The sequence below is a fragment of the Phoxinus phoxinus genome (assembly GCF_949152265.1).
Source record: "Phoxinus phoxinus genome assembly, chromosome: 9".
Lineage (NCBI taxonomy): Eukaryota > Metazoa > Chordata > Actinopteri > Cypriniformes > Leuciscidae > Phoxinus > Phoxinus phoxinus.
The window spans coordinates 20,580,521-20,595,560 of NC_136884.1; the positions used below are offsets into that span (position 1 = coordinate 20,580,521).

The 15,040-nt window shown below is 41.7% G+C and overlaps 1 protein-coding gene across 1 annotated transcript; it reads right to left on the reverse strand.

Moving 5' to 3' along the window:
• Positions 1-3,194: 3,194 nt before the first annotated feature.
• On the reverse strand, positions 3,195-7,548 carry LOC307004396 (uncharacterized protein). Its single transcript, XM_079623546.1, has 6 exons — positions 7,298-7,548; positions 6,866-7,193; positions 5,942-6,743; positions 5,632-5,841; positions 4,757-5,172; positions 3,195-4,455 (listed from the first exon to the last, which is right to left on the reverse strand). The coding sequence occupies exons 1-6, from the start codon at positions 7,543-7,545 to the stop codon at positions 3,268-3,270; spliced, it is 3,192 nt and encodes a 1,063-aa protein (XP_079479672.1). The 5' UTR covers positions 7,546-7,548; the 3' UTR covers positions 3,195-3,267.
• Between the last annotated feature and the right edge of the window lie 7,492 nt (positions 7,549-15,040).

The window sequence follows — 15,040 nt, forward strand, 5'->3', positions numbered from 1 at the left end:
GACTTACTGAATTTCTCACTTTTTTTCCCCCCTTTTCTCCCCCCTTCTTCCCCTTCTTCCCCTTCTTATACGGACTATTCTTCCCCAGCTTAGGATGGCCGAGCGGTCTAAGGCGCTGCGTTCAGGTCGCAGTCTCCCCTGGAGGCGTGGGTTCGAATCCCACTTCTGACAAACCGAACCTTTGGCCATACCTGTCAAGTTTTGGATTTGAAAATAAGGGAAATTTTCCGACGCCCACGGCGAGCAGTCCCACCACCCCAACCAACCTATCCCTTACATTTTAAGACAGGTGTTATAGCCTAAAAAGGGCTATATATGAAGAGCATTTATTTAAAGGCTCATTTGCATATTTTCTGTTCATTTAACATTGCTTGTCTTTATGACAAATGGAAACATTTTATTTTCATTCCACACATTCTTTTCATTTCATATTGCTTTTCTTTTACAGTTTTTCTTTTCACATAACTTTTCTTTACTCTTATGGTGCATTCACACCGGACGCGAATAGCGCGTCAGGCGCGAGTGATTTTAATGTTAAGTCAATGCAAAGACGCGTTACACGCGTTTTTTACGCGCGTAACGGACACGAATGCGTGTAACGCGTCTTTGCATTGACTTAACATTGAAATCACTCGCGCCTGACGCGCTATTCGCGTCCGGTGTGAACGCACCATTAGTGAGTTATTGTACAAATTTGTTGCGGACTTTGCATTCTTTAAGACTGTTTTGTTAGGAGTGTTTGTGGGCTGGACCAGAGTGGTTAATTTTTACATGAGAGTAGAGCGCAAACAGTTCTGTTGTCTAACGTCATCCTATTCTCTGTAACAAAACGCGTGACTGTCCCCCACCCTGCTCCTCTTCAGAAAATTAAATTCGCTGTCCCATTGATAGCGGTATTTACATGAGGGTTTTGTTTTTTTGGCAGGAGTGCCTTCCGTGTCTGTCGTAGCGTCCATCATCCGTCTCAGTTTTTTTCCCGCGTTGTCACTCATCATCCTACCTCACACACTAGCCTCGCGACAACTGCCACCTACAGTACCTGTAGTAGGCTACTGCAGGTGACAGTTATTACGAGGCTAGTGACAGAGCTCAGATTGGGAATGTTTTTTGTTTTGTTTTTACTCCGCCCCGTTTTTTCTTGGTTTTTTTTATAACGCGGGTTAAAATACGGGAGATTTACGGGAAAATACTCATACGGGAGGACGGCGGGAAAGATGGGTAAAATACGGGACTTTCCCGGCCAAAACGGGATACTTGACAGGTATGACCTTTGGCTGCGGCCTCAAGCTAGAGTCTTTAACCCTCTGGCAAGTTTACCCAGAAATGCAGTAATGTTGACAAAGCACTGCATTTCAGTTCATGCTAGAAGTAACCACACATTACAGTAACACTGACCTGCATGACATGAACTTTAAAGTAACACTTTAGTGCAACGCATGGGATTCTATGGCATTTTCGTGCAATTTTCTTGGAATTTCAAGTCATGGCATTTCATGAAATTGAGAGAAATATTGCCACTGCATTTGTTTTCATCATTAGTCCTACAAAAACACTGGATTTCAACTACACTGCATATGAAGAAACGGACCAACGCACAAAAGGGAACACAGAAAGCAGCTCTCTTATTTACACGCTCCCGTGTATCAAAAAGCACCACTCTGCCCCGTGTGAGGCTCGAACTCACGACCTTCAGATTATGAGACTGACGCGCTGCCTAACTGCGCCAACGAGGCATGTGCTGTGCCTAGGGTGAGCGGTGAAGCACTAGCTTCCAGGTCATCTGCCATTCGGCGTAGCTCCAAAATGACTGCTCACCCTCAGCCATCACGTCAGGATGGCCGAGCGGTCTAAGGCGCTGCGTTCAGGTCGCAGTCTCCCCTGGAGGCGTGGGTTCGAATCCCGCTTCTGACAAACCGAACCTTTGGCTGCGGCCTCAAGCTAGAGTCTTTAACCCTCTGGCAAGTTTACCCAGAAATGCAGTAATGTTGACAAAGCACTGCATTTCAGTTCATGCTAGAAGTAACCACACATTACAGTAACACTGACCTGCATGACATGAACTTTAAAGTAACACTTTAGTGCAACGCATGGGATTCTATGGCATTTTCGTGCAATTTTCTTGGAATTTCAAGTCATGGCATTTCATGAAATTGAGAGAAATACTGCCACTGCATTTGTTTTCATCATTAGTCCTACAAAAACACTGGATTTCAACTACATTGCATATGAAGAAACGGACCAACGCACAAAAGGGAACACAGAAAGCAGCTCTCTTATTTACACGCTCCCGTGTATCAAAAAGCACCACTCTGCCCCGTGTGAGGCTCGAACTCACGACCTTCAGATTATGAGACTGACGCGCTGCCTAACTGCGCCAACGAGGCATGTGCTGTGTCTAGGGTGAGCGGTGAAGCACTAGCTTCCAGGTCATCTGCCATTCGGCGTAGCTCCAAAATGACTGCTCACCCACAGCCATCACGTCAGGATGGCCGAGCGGTCTAAGGCGCTGCGTTCAAGCTGGGGAACAATAGTCCAACAAAGATGGGGAAGAAGGGAAGAAAAGGGGGAAGGAAGAAAAGGAGAAGGGCAAGAAGAGAAAGAAAAAATGAAGAAAAGAAAGGGAGAACTGTGACTGTGTTCAGAGATAGGCCTTCCTTAAAGCATTGATACAATTTCCGGTTTCTTCGTGTGGTAAAATCACGCATTTATATTACACTGTTTTCTATTGCAGGTGATCAACAAGACGTGGGTTCGAATCCAGCTAAAGACAACTTTTTGTAATATTTATTATTTAATAAAATAAGCATTCTTTTTGAATGCATACTGTTCCAGTGTTAATAAAATATACATATGTAATTTGTTTGTTGTGTTTTTTGATATTCTCATGAAAAATAATGTTATTTATTAAATAGTAACTAAAATGCTGAAAAATGTCTGTCACAAGAATAACAAAATGTACAAATTATATTTTTATATACAAATGTTATGTTGCAGTATACTGATGAAATGTTATTTGAAAGTAAAAGTAAAAAAAAAAAAAGTCCCTTACCAATTTGTTTTTTATTTTACAATTATGCCAACAGAACAGTAATGAATATTAAATAAAATGTTAAATAACATGTTTTAAAAATAAATAAGTTAAATGAAAGGTAATACAAATTTAAAGTGTATAAAACATTTTTTTAAATGCTTAATACCATTTAACACAGGTATTACAACTGTTCACACTATATACAATGTTATATACTGTACATACAAATATATACATTATTTGGAAATGGTTCTCCGCATTTCCTCTAACCACACTTCTTTAGTAACAGTCTCAGTCTGTGGACAGTACACCCTGCCCCTGTACTGGCTATGTCCTGTTGCACTTGTTTTAAAAAGCCCGCATTTTTTACAAGTGTTGGCCTCTACAGTTCTCCTGTAGGGTCTCTTGGGCATGGCTCCTGTATTGGCAGATGGTGCAGCAGGCTGTGAGCTGGTGCCCTGCACCACTGTAGGCTGTAACAGTGGCTGCATCATTGGCATTCCTTGGACCATCTGGACTCCTTGTACCATCGGGATTCCATGGACCATTTGCACTCCCTGGAATATTGGCGCAGCCTGAAACATTGGCACACCCTGGAAACCTGGTGCTGCCTGTATAACTATACTTGGAGTCGGTACCATCTCCAGTGATGCTCTAGGTGCTGAAGGTGTAGCCAACATCTGACTCTGCGCTGGTTCCTTGGGTCTGAGAGGGGGTTGCCGAACAGAAGTCTGCCTCTGCTTTCCCTGACCAGCTGTGCTCTCTGGTAGCTTGTACCGGTGCTGCTCCCCTGGTTGTTCTGGCTCAGTCCGTAGACGTTTGGCAACCTGGAGAGGCTCGTGAGCTTCAGGGAGGGGCTGAGGCAACTGAATGCCCTGAAGCAGCACAGACAGCTCCTGCTTTTTCTGTCTGTTGTTGTACCACTGAATCAGGGTGTTCTGGTTAACCTCCACCAGCTGCATTGATGTTCCTCCCATCACCAAGCTGTTGCCCAGTACAAGCTGCCTTATCCTGTGGTACTCTTGCAGGATCAGAGACCATCTTGATAGGGTTCCTTTGCCTTTTCTTTTTGGGCTTGGGTGGATAGTGCAAAGCCTGATGAACATGTTCTCCACCAGACGGCAACAGTCAGGCCACTGAGCAGGTGCACTGCCTGCACCCAGCACACATCTGGTGGTGCGCTCTACTCCAGGGTGAGTGGGCTTCTTTGGTACTCTGAAGCGTCCACTCAACAGTCTATTCTGGGGTCGAGAAACATACACTACCCGTTCCTTGTCCCGGTCATCCAGGTTCTGCCAAAGAGCAACTATGGTGTTGGCTTCCTGGTTGGTCAGGCTGAGGGCTGTGTGGGCCCGGAGCTCCACCAGATATTCTGCCAGCTGGTCCACATGTTGATAACCCGGGACATTTTGGTTGTCAACAGCCTATTAAAGAACACAAACACACAATCAAATTATTACTATTTATTTTATATCTGTTTAATGCATAATTCCATAATTGATTCTGTTTATCACCATAAAACTGCTTTGACACAATCTGTATCGTACAAAGCACTATAGAAATAAAGCTGACTTGAACCGTATTTGCAGCTTACTAATGACTTAAGACTGTAGTTTTACATTTAAAATATGTGGAATGTCTGTAGTTAAAGCACTGGATGTTAATTCATCACTGTTTGAACTATTCTACTTGATTTGAAAGACACACAAAATAAGTGGTATTTACCGTGTGTCCATCATCATCATCATCATCATCATCATCCCGACCAGCATCCTCTGGCTCTGAGGGGAGAGTTGAAACAGATGTTTCAGAGGGAACATGTGTGACAGCAGTCCCTGAGGGTCCAGGTGATGGAGACTGTGTGAGGTCATGTGTGGGGTCAGGGACCAGTGAAGAGGATGTGGCACTGCTGGTGACCAGGTTGGAAGAACCCAGTGTCAGTGTGGAGGAGGGTGGTGACAGAACAGCCTCCGGATCTGCAATGGTGTGATCCTCGCTGATGTCACAGAAGCCCTCATCTTCATCTCGCTCCTCCACACTGAGGTCCTCAATGAGCTCTGCTGTCTGCTCAGAGTCTGGATTCATGTCCTGCAGTGCCTGACCAGTCTGCTTGAACAGATACTGCACTCCAATGAGCTCACCTAAAAATAAACGCAATAAACAAACAGAAATGAAATACAATTTTGTAACATGTTTGACAAAAGCCTGATGATCATATTTAAATGTCACACGTTTTTTTTTAATCAAGTAAACCTAGGTTACTTCAATCCAGTAAGTGTTCAACAATATAAAAGTTATTCTTACAATTACTTTCTAAAAATCAATAAAGATTTGACAGCAGAAAGACATGTGAATCACAAGCTCAAGGTGGAAGTTTGTACAATTATAATAAAAGGTCTTTTACTTTCTAAAAATATGGACTATCAATCAGACGATAGAGGGCATGTTTCCAGAAAAGTTTTGATAATATTGATCATTTAGAGGCCTTTAGAAATGTGCATATAAAATATGATACAGTAGACTACATTGGGTTACATCTAATATATGAACTGAAATTACACAGAAATGGCAAGTTTATTAACAATAACAAATTCTCTCACCGGTGTAACATGCAGGGGGACAAAACGTGGGGACCACTTTCCTGCCAAACAGCTTTTCATAATTGCTGTTCACACAGTGCACAAGTTCTCCTGTGTAGCTGCGCAAAGCTGATGACTCCAATGACAGGGAAGCAGCCTCCCGGTCCTGGTTCCACCGGTGTAGACCCTCCAGCAGATAAATCTGAAAATTCAGACTGTTCGCACTGGTCCCTGTAAATAGACACAACAGTGTTTAGGGGGTGTTAAAGAAACACACAAAGACACTTAATGCTCATTCTTTACACATGCACAGTGTGTGACAAAGACATACCTGGGATGAAACGGTTCAAGTGTAAATGAAAGGACTCGAGAGAAGTGGAGCCCCTGGCACATCTATAGGTCTTCAGAAGCACGCCTCCCTTGGTTAAGCTCCCCGTCTCTGTATAAAGCACAACACCAGGGGAGTCTTGAATGCATTTAACGTGCTTCTTCTGGACACTCCAGATGTGCTCCATCCTTTCTCTGTCCAAGAGAGGAACACCCAGGGAGTCATTGCCCTTGCTGCTCAGGAGCTCTGTAAACAGCCGCTCAAGGAGAAGGATGGTAGTCTCCTCTCCATGGGTCCTCCTCCGGCAATGGAGAGCCAGCTCCTGCCTGGTAAGATGCTTGCTGACATCTTCATCTGTCAGCGCAGGCCAACCCTGGGACATCAACAGCTCTCTCTTTGCTTTGCGAAGCATAGAAAGATCAGCTGTATCCCACTCAAAAATGCACGCTGACAGCCGTGACATGAAGATGGGATACAGCTGATGGGCATCAGTTGTACACCCCAAGGCAATCCTGCGCATAAAATGCCAGATGTCCAAGCGAACCACGAGATCTGGCCAACCTTTGAATCGGGTTTTGAGCTTTGTCTCGCCCACATCAGTGCAGCAGCCACAATCCACATACAACACAGCAGGTGGATCCACACCAGCCTTCTGGTACCGTTTCACCAGACCGTCTACCATCATGTCCAGTCCTGCTCCTTCCTGGGCTGTCAGCACACTTATGAGCACCTGACCAAACTCGTTGCCAACTGAGGTAAGCCAGAGCCCTGTTCCCCTCGCCGTCCCAGCCAGCTTCTTGGTGATCTGTAATAGACATGATATGAAGCATGCTGTAAATGTAATTAAACAACACACCATGTATAATACAGATAGAGTGCCATGTTGTGATATAATACAGAATAAATTAACAAAAATCCACCACTAACCTTTTTAGTGGAATCCATCTTCAAGACAGAGCCATAGGTGGATGTTATCCTTGCATGGATTTCATCCAGCCTGGTCAGGATGTCTTGGCTGTAAACGGTGAGCAGCCACTTGCAGCTTGGCACCACTGTAGGCTCTGGGGGTTCCTGGACTTTTACTGGCAACACCCCGGGTCCTTTGAGGAAGTTCACACATTGGGTGGTGTACCGGGCCAGGCGCTGGAGCCACTCTTCACTGTGGTTCTCACGCAGCTGTTTTATGACCCGCGTGGGACTGTTTCCTAGGCCACGTTCGCGCAAGAGCCGAATGACCCTCATATCACAGGCATACCTTAGGAAAAGATTTATATATTTTACAAATTTGATTTGTAAAGTATTTGCAAATATTTGTGATGATGGGCTAATCAACTGGATGTGGATTGAAAGTGTACTTACTTCCGCGTGAGGATGACCCGAAACTCAGAGCGATGGCCCAGATCCAGCTGTTGCAGGACAGTCTGACTCCAGGACACATGCGAAGCTTTGCACTTGGTACAGATGAGGGTTTCTGTGACCATGTTGTACATCCTGTCGATGTCCAGAACCTGCCGTGCCCTTTTGTGCAGACCACCTCCTGTCAGCTGATGCTGTCCGCAGGCCGAATTGGGACAGAGAACCTTGACCCTCCACAGCTTGTACGGCATCCACAGCAACAGAGCATGACAAAAAAATCTGTCTGGAGCTGGAGCCTGATTGTATATAAGTGCTGGCTGAGGTGGGTAATACCAGAGCTGTAGGTTGTCTCGAAGCTCTGGTTTTCCCTTGGGCCCCATTTTAAAAAGCCTGCTGGCAATCCACCTGTGGTCTTCTGATGGCAAGGTCTCCGACCACAAACGATGCAGTCGAACTGCAGATGGAGCTTGCAATAATGCCCCCGAAGGAGGAGTCTGTGAAGGAAAAAGACAAAACATTTAGCAGGTCATTTATTTAATTAGTGCTTTATCTATCCAAGACTACGCTCACATAAAATAGAAAATACTGGATGTCAAATACGTACAGTTCTTAAGGTAATAGAACAAAATTGATACATTTGTTCCAAAAGTTTTCAGAATTGTGTCAGCTGCTAGCACCCTTTTGGGTCCCACTTTATATTAAGTGGCCCTAATACCTGTGAACTTACATGGTAACTACATGTGTACATAGTATGTAACTACAGTGTAAGTACACATAACAAAAATGTATTATTAGTGTAACTACACGTATGTAACAACCCTCAGAATGGTATGTGTTAGGGATGCAAACGATTAATCGACGATCGATTAATTGTCGATAATACATTAATCGATCAAACTTATCGATCATCGATTAAGCAGGTTCATGCGCGTGCGTGCTGCTCAACCGCGAAACACAAGCGAGCGCGCCGGAGTTATGTTTGGGACTATTTTACACCTTCATCATGACTATAAGTTTTCGTGTGCATTCGCAGCCTTTTGTTTTGTGCAAATGTAACGTTAAGTTGTAATAGTTTATTATGTGTACGCCTATCTATATCTGATTTATCTCATATATTGGATGCATTTGGTTAAGAATTGTTGAAGCGTGATCTTTAGCGCGCGCAGCTCAAACGGCAATGCACGACTAATAATGACTATTGGGACTGTCATATTACATAACATTATAAAGAGAACAATAGTGTAATAAAACATTGTGAAGTATTATTTGGGTTTAGTCGCCGTGTCGCGTTGTTCCAGGAAGAGCGCGTCCACAACATGAGTCATTCTGAATGAATGGCACGTAACTCAAGTTCACTTGTGCATTCACGTCATTTTGTGCAGATATAATTTGTAATATCATGTTTATTTTGTATATATCTGACTAATCTCATATAGGTTGCGCTTCTTTGAGTTAAATAACGCGCTAGCAAAGTGCTCAACGGTTATTCATTCAGCGCGCGCCGCTCAAGCAGCAATGCACGACTAATAATAACGATGATTAATTTGGGACTGTCATATTACATAACATCAGAACACTATTTTATTAAATCGTTGTGAATTCATTGGGTTTAGTTGCCGTTTTCAGTGCGTTTCAGTGCACGTCTAACGTTTAAAGTTAACACACTGCAAGCACGCATCTGAGGCGGCTTTGGTGACACGTTGTAGTCGTTATATTTTATTATTAAATAATTAATTTAATTTAATTATCATTCACATCGAAACATTTTACAATCCTTCTAGCCCTTTATTTGGATTAAAAGTCATTCTCATTCATTTGGTGAGTAACATAGCGTTTTTAACAAACCCTGTCATGCTGTTGGCCATATGCACTGCAGCAGACGCATAATTGATCGTTAATTTAAATTACGATCGATCATGGGAATTTGTGAAAATTGACATCCCTTCAGTTCTATATTTGAAGTTTCCAGGTCTAGTAATCTTACTGTTAACTTTCTCAGACCAAGCATCAATAAGTGCTGCTCCTATGTTTCAAGTTTTTCAAGTAGCCTAGTTTACCAGATAGATTGTTATATGTAGACTTAATATAGTTTAGGCTAAGCCTACCCATATAGATTTTGATTTAACATTTATTTTATGTTGCTTAATGTTTGCAACAGGTGAGCCAGTGCAGAATAATTTTTTATGTATTTTAATTTTCTGTGCATAATTTATTTTGTTAAACTACATAAATGCCATTCTGTACCGTATCCCAACTGTTACAATAAAACATCATTTGAGCAATATAACATGCATTTTTGTTCAGTATATAAGCAATATTTTGCTTTTTATGTTAAAAACACTATTGATACCGTGAGAAATTTACATTCTCAGGAAAGTAGCCGCTTATCAGTTAATCGTTAATCGATCGATAAGGTCAATCAATTAATGATTAATGAATTAATCGATAATTTGCATCCCTAATATGTGTAAGTACAAATGTGTAACAGGACATTGGTAACAACATTTTTTCACTTCAGTAAGTACACATGTGTAACAGGAATTATGTAACAACAATATGTAGCCTATTTGTTGTTCCACTTCCACATGCAGTCTTAGATACTGCAGTTACCAGTTGGAATACATGTATTTATGACTGGCAGGACTAATGTTGAATTACAACTAAAGTTTCACCTTGTGATACCAGTGTTACATGGTAACTCCTCAGGAACTGTCCACTTAATATAAAGTGTAATTGTTAAGGTAACTGTTGTGTACATCAGTGTCGTTACATGATAATTCCATAGGAACTGTCCACTTGTTGGAAATTACAGTTTTTTACGATCGCTATGACAGTTTTTTCAATACATTTAACAAGTTTCCTAAACTCTTAACGCACCAACACACCTAAAACACACAATTGGCAAAACGGTTAATTTCATGCACAAAATCACACACTGTAAACTAAACTCCAAAACTAATTTTCAAAATACAATAATACACTAACACAATACACTATGTCTAACAAAACACTGCAAACATGTTTCAAAATCAAATAATTATTCAAAACACTAACACATGTTCTCTTCCAACAGTAACATTTAGTCAATCATAACACAATGACAAAAAGAACAGTAACATCAGCTGAATTTACAGAAACTGCATTATGTTATGTGTCAGGTCTGCCCTTATACAATAGACAGTTTATTGTATTGATCATAGATTGTGTTTTGCACTGTAGTTTCTTTTGAAGCCTATCTACATTTTTTGTTTTGTTGGGTTTAGTAAATACATGCATTTTGTTGCAGAAATTCAATACAAAAAATGAATGACCATCTCAGAGTAGCTTTCTGTACAGTTTATGAAAAACAGAATTCCTGCAGTAAAGACTTTATTTGCAAAAGGACATTACTGCAAGATATACCTCTCCCTTGTCCTGGTCCTTGCCCCACTCCTCTCCCTTGTCCTGGTCCTTGCCCCACTCCTCTCCCTTGTCCTGGTCTTTGCCCCACTCCTCTCCCTTGTCCTGGTCCTTGCCCCACTCCTCTCCCTTGTCCTGGTCCTTGCCCCACTCCTCTCCCTTGTCCTGGTCCTTGCCCCACTCCTCTCCCTTGTCCTGGTCTTTGCCCCACTCCTCTCCCTTGTCCTGGTCCTTGCCCCACTCCTCTCCCTTGTCCTGGTCTTTGCCCCACTCCTCTCCCTTGTCCTGGTCCTTGCCCCACTCCTCTCCCTTGTCCTGGTCTTTGCCCCACTCCTCTCCCTTGTCCTGGTCCTTGCCCCACTCCTCTCCCTTGTCCTGGTCCTTGCCCCACTCCTCTCCCTTGTCCTGGTACTCGTCTTTTCTTTCTTTCTTTCTTTCTTTCTTTCTTTCTTTCTTTCTTTCTTTCTTTCTTTCTTTCTTTCTTTCTTTCTTTCTTTCTTTCTTTCTTTCTTTCTTTCTTTCTTTCTTTCTTTCTTTCTTTCTTTCTTTCTTTCTTTCTCTCTTTGTGTTGCTCCATATTGTTCCTTTTCCACACAAGATCAGCCTAGAGTCCTCTTTTAGAACATTTGATCATGCGATTGAAAGAACCTCAACACCTGAGTGTGCTTCTGGATGGGAATCAGCTGTAATTTATATATGTGCAAAACTTCAATAAGCTGTTTCTCAGTAGCAATGGAATACAATACAGGGAATATATTTGTGTTTCAATTCACAATATGCACAGCTGTTCACTTTGACTTTAGCCTATAAGTTATGTTTAGAACATGATGTTATCTGTTCTGACATACAGTGTGAAAGCATTTGCAAATTTGGCAGTAAAATTACATTGTTTTGGTATTTGTTGAGCTTGAGTGTAAAAGAAGTTCAAGCATTTTAAATTTGTGTTAACTGTATGCATTTTGTGTCAAAGCAACAAGAAATGTGTTAATTGTATAGCCTACAAAGACTGATGTTGTGCTAACCGTGTTAAGAGTTTAGGAAACTTGTTAAATGTATTGAAAAAACTGTCATAGCAATTGTAAAAAACTGTAAAATGATGCGTTACCCAAAAATATGTTTTACCTCAGTTAAAATGATGATGCGTTACCCAAAAATATGTTTTACCTCAGTTATGATGATGCGTTACCCAAAAATATGTTTTACCTCAGTTATGATGATGCGTTATCGAAAAATATGTTTTACCTCAGTTATGATGATGCGTTATCGAAAAATATGTTTTACCTCAGTTATGATGATGCGTTATCGAAAAATATGTTTTACCTCAGTTATGATGATGCGTTACCCAAAAATATGTTTTACCTCAGTTATGATGATGCGTTATCGAAAAATATGTTTTACCTCAGTTAAAATGATGCGTTATCGAAAAATATGTTTTACCTCAGTTAAAATGATGCGTTACCCAAAAATATGTTTTACCTCAGTTAAAATGATGCGTTACCCAAAAATATGTTTTACCTCAGTTAAAATGATGATGCGTTTCCCAAATATATGTTTTACCTCAGTTAAAATGATGCGTTACCCAAAAATATGTTTTACCTCAGTTAAAATGATGATGCGTTACCCAAAAATATGTTTTACCTCAGTTATGATGATGCGTTACCCAAAAATATGTTTTACCTCAGTTAAAATGATGATGCGTTACCCAAAAATATGTTTTACCTCAGTTAAAATGATGATGCGTTTCCCAAATATATGTTTTACCTCAGTTAAAATGATGCGTTATCGAAAAATATGTTTTACCTCAGTTAAAATGATGATGCGTTACCCAAAAATATGTTTTACCTCAGTTATGATGATGCGTTACCCAAAAATATGTTTTACCTCAGTTAAAATGATGATGCGTTACCCAAAAATATGTTTTACCTCAGTTAAAATGATGCGTTATCGAAAAATATGTTTTACCTCAGTTAAAATGATGCGTTATCGAAAAATATGTTTTACCTCAGTTAAAATGATGCGTTATCGAAAAATATGTTTTACCTCAGTTAAAATGATGCGTTACCCAAAAATATGTTTTACCTCAGTTATGATGATGCGTTACCCAAAAATATGTTTTACCTCAGTTATGATGATGCGTTATCGAAAAATATGTTTTACCTCAGTTAAAATGATGCCTTATCGAAAAATATGTTTTACCTCAGTTAAAATGATGCGTTATCGAAAAATATGTTTTACCTCAGTTAAAATGATGCTTTCTGACCTCCGTCCGTGCCAGTGATGCTCAAACATCTACTGAACTTTTTTGACCTCTGACACGCCCCAGAGGATTGTGTCATTACTCCGTACACCTTCGGCAACTTGATTGACACTTGGCTAGCTTCCTGACTCCACCTAGCGGCGATAAGCGTAAACGTGCCATCGACATTTCCTTGTACTCTGATTGGTCAAATGTCGAAAATGATAAGAAAATGTCAAGAATGGCCCTCTCTGATTGGCTGCAAATGTTATAGCGCGTCGACGTGATTGGCTGTGGCCTTCAACATTGTTCAACATCTGCCCCACATTGTCAGACTATCCTTTGGCAGCTGGCGTTCAGGTCGCAGTCTCCCCTGGAGGCGTGGGTTCGAATCCCACTTCTGACAAAACGAACATTTGGCTGCGGCCTCAAGCTAGAGTCTTTAACCCTCTGGCAAGTTTACCCAGAAATGCAGTAATGTTGACAAAGCACTGCATTTCAGTTCATGCTAGAAGTAACCACACATTACAGTAACACTGACCTGCATGACATGAACTTTAAAGTAACACTTTAGTGCAACGCATGGGATTCTATGGCATTTTCGTGAAATTTTCTTGGAATTTCAAGTCATGGCATTTCATGAAATTGAGAGAAATACTGCCACTGCATTTGTTTTCATCATTAGTCCTACAAAAACACTGGATTTCAACTACATTGCATATGAAGAAACGGACCAACGCACAAAAGGGAACACAGAAAGCAGCTCTCTTATTTACACGCTCCCGTGTATCAAAAAGCACCACTCTGCCCTGTGTGAGGCTCGAACTCACGACCTTCAGATTATGAGACTGACGCGCTGCCTAACTGCGCCAACGAGGCATGTGCTGTGCCTAGGGTGAGCGGTGAAGCACTAGCTTCCAGATCATCTGTCATTCGGCGTAGCTCCAAAATGACTGCTCACCCTCAGCCATCACGTCAGGATGGCCGAGCGGTCTAAGACGCTGCGTTCAGGTCGCAGTCTCCCCTGGAGGCGTGGGTTCGAATCCCACTTCTGACAAACCGAACCTTTGGCTGCGGCCTCAAGCTAGAGTCTTTAACCCTCTGGCAAGTTTACCCAGAAATGCAGTAATGTTGACAAAGCACTGCATTTCAGTTCATGCTAGAAGTAACCACACATTACAGTAACACTGACCTGCATGACATGAACTTTAAAGTAACACTTTAGTGCAACGCATGGGATTCTATGGCATTTTCGTGCAATTTTCTTGGAATTTCAAGTCATGGCATTTCATGAAATTGAGAGAAACACTGCCACTGCATTTGTTTTCATCATTAGTCCTACAAAAACACTGGATTTCAACTACATTGCATATGAAGAAACGGACCAACGCACAAAAGGGAACACAGAAAGCAGCTCTCTTATTTACACGCTCCCGTGTATCAAAAAGCACCACTCTGCGCCGTGTGAGGCTCGAACTCACGACCTTCAGATGACCTTCAGACGACCTTTAGCAGAGAGTTATGAAACATCTTCATGAAAATTAAATTGAAGTTGGCCCGTCAGCACTCTAGAAATGCACTCCAGCTAAAGACACATGTCTGACCATGTTATATTTAAAATTTGAAGGTGATAAGTCTAAAACTCTGTATTTTGTTAAATGTTTTTCAAGATCATCTCAAATGACTTTATTTTGAATTGACTCTAAAATGCAAACTTGTGTTTATTGTCATCTATTAGCATCTATTCAGTCTATTGTCTCTATTGTTTTGTGGTGCAAACGAGCCCCATTCAGTGTCACTCTCTCCTGCACACATTTACACATCTCCAGCCTGCTTATGGCCCTAAATATTCTTTCGGCAGAGAAACCTTGTCTTTTGGTCGAGGGGGTCCAGTGACCAAACGCCACCTCCTCTCTACCTGATTCCACCTAGCCTCATCTTCCTCTCAGACGGCCAGTCAACAAAGTGTGTTGGTTCCATGGTGTAATGGTTAGCACTCTGGGCTTTGAATCCAGCGATCCGAGTTCAAATCTCGGTGGAACCTTCCAAGCTTTTTTTGCGGAAGGGAGGGAAAAAACAGAGGTGATGCGCAACTGCTGATGTTGCGGTGA

What these genes read in the sequence shown, in the direction of transcription:
- LOC307004396 (XM_079623546.1), bottom strand. Translation starts at nt 7,545, where the DNA reads ATGCCGTACAAGCTGTGGAGGGTCAAGGTTCTCTGTCCCAATTCGGCC. An exon ending in CGGGTCATCCTCACGCGGAA is followed by an intron (nt 7,194 to 7,297) that starts GTAAGTACACTT and finishes TCTTTTCCTAAG; the next exon opens with GTATGCCTGTGATATGAGGG. An exon ending in CTTGAACCGTTTCATCCCAG is followed by an intron (nt 5,842 to 5,941) that starts GTATGTCTTTGT and finishes GTCTATTTACAG; the next exon opens with GGACCAGTGCGAACAGTCTG.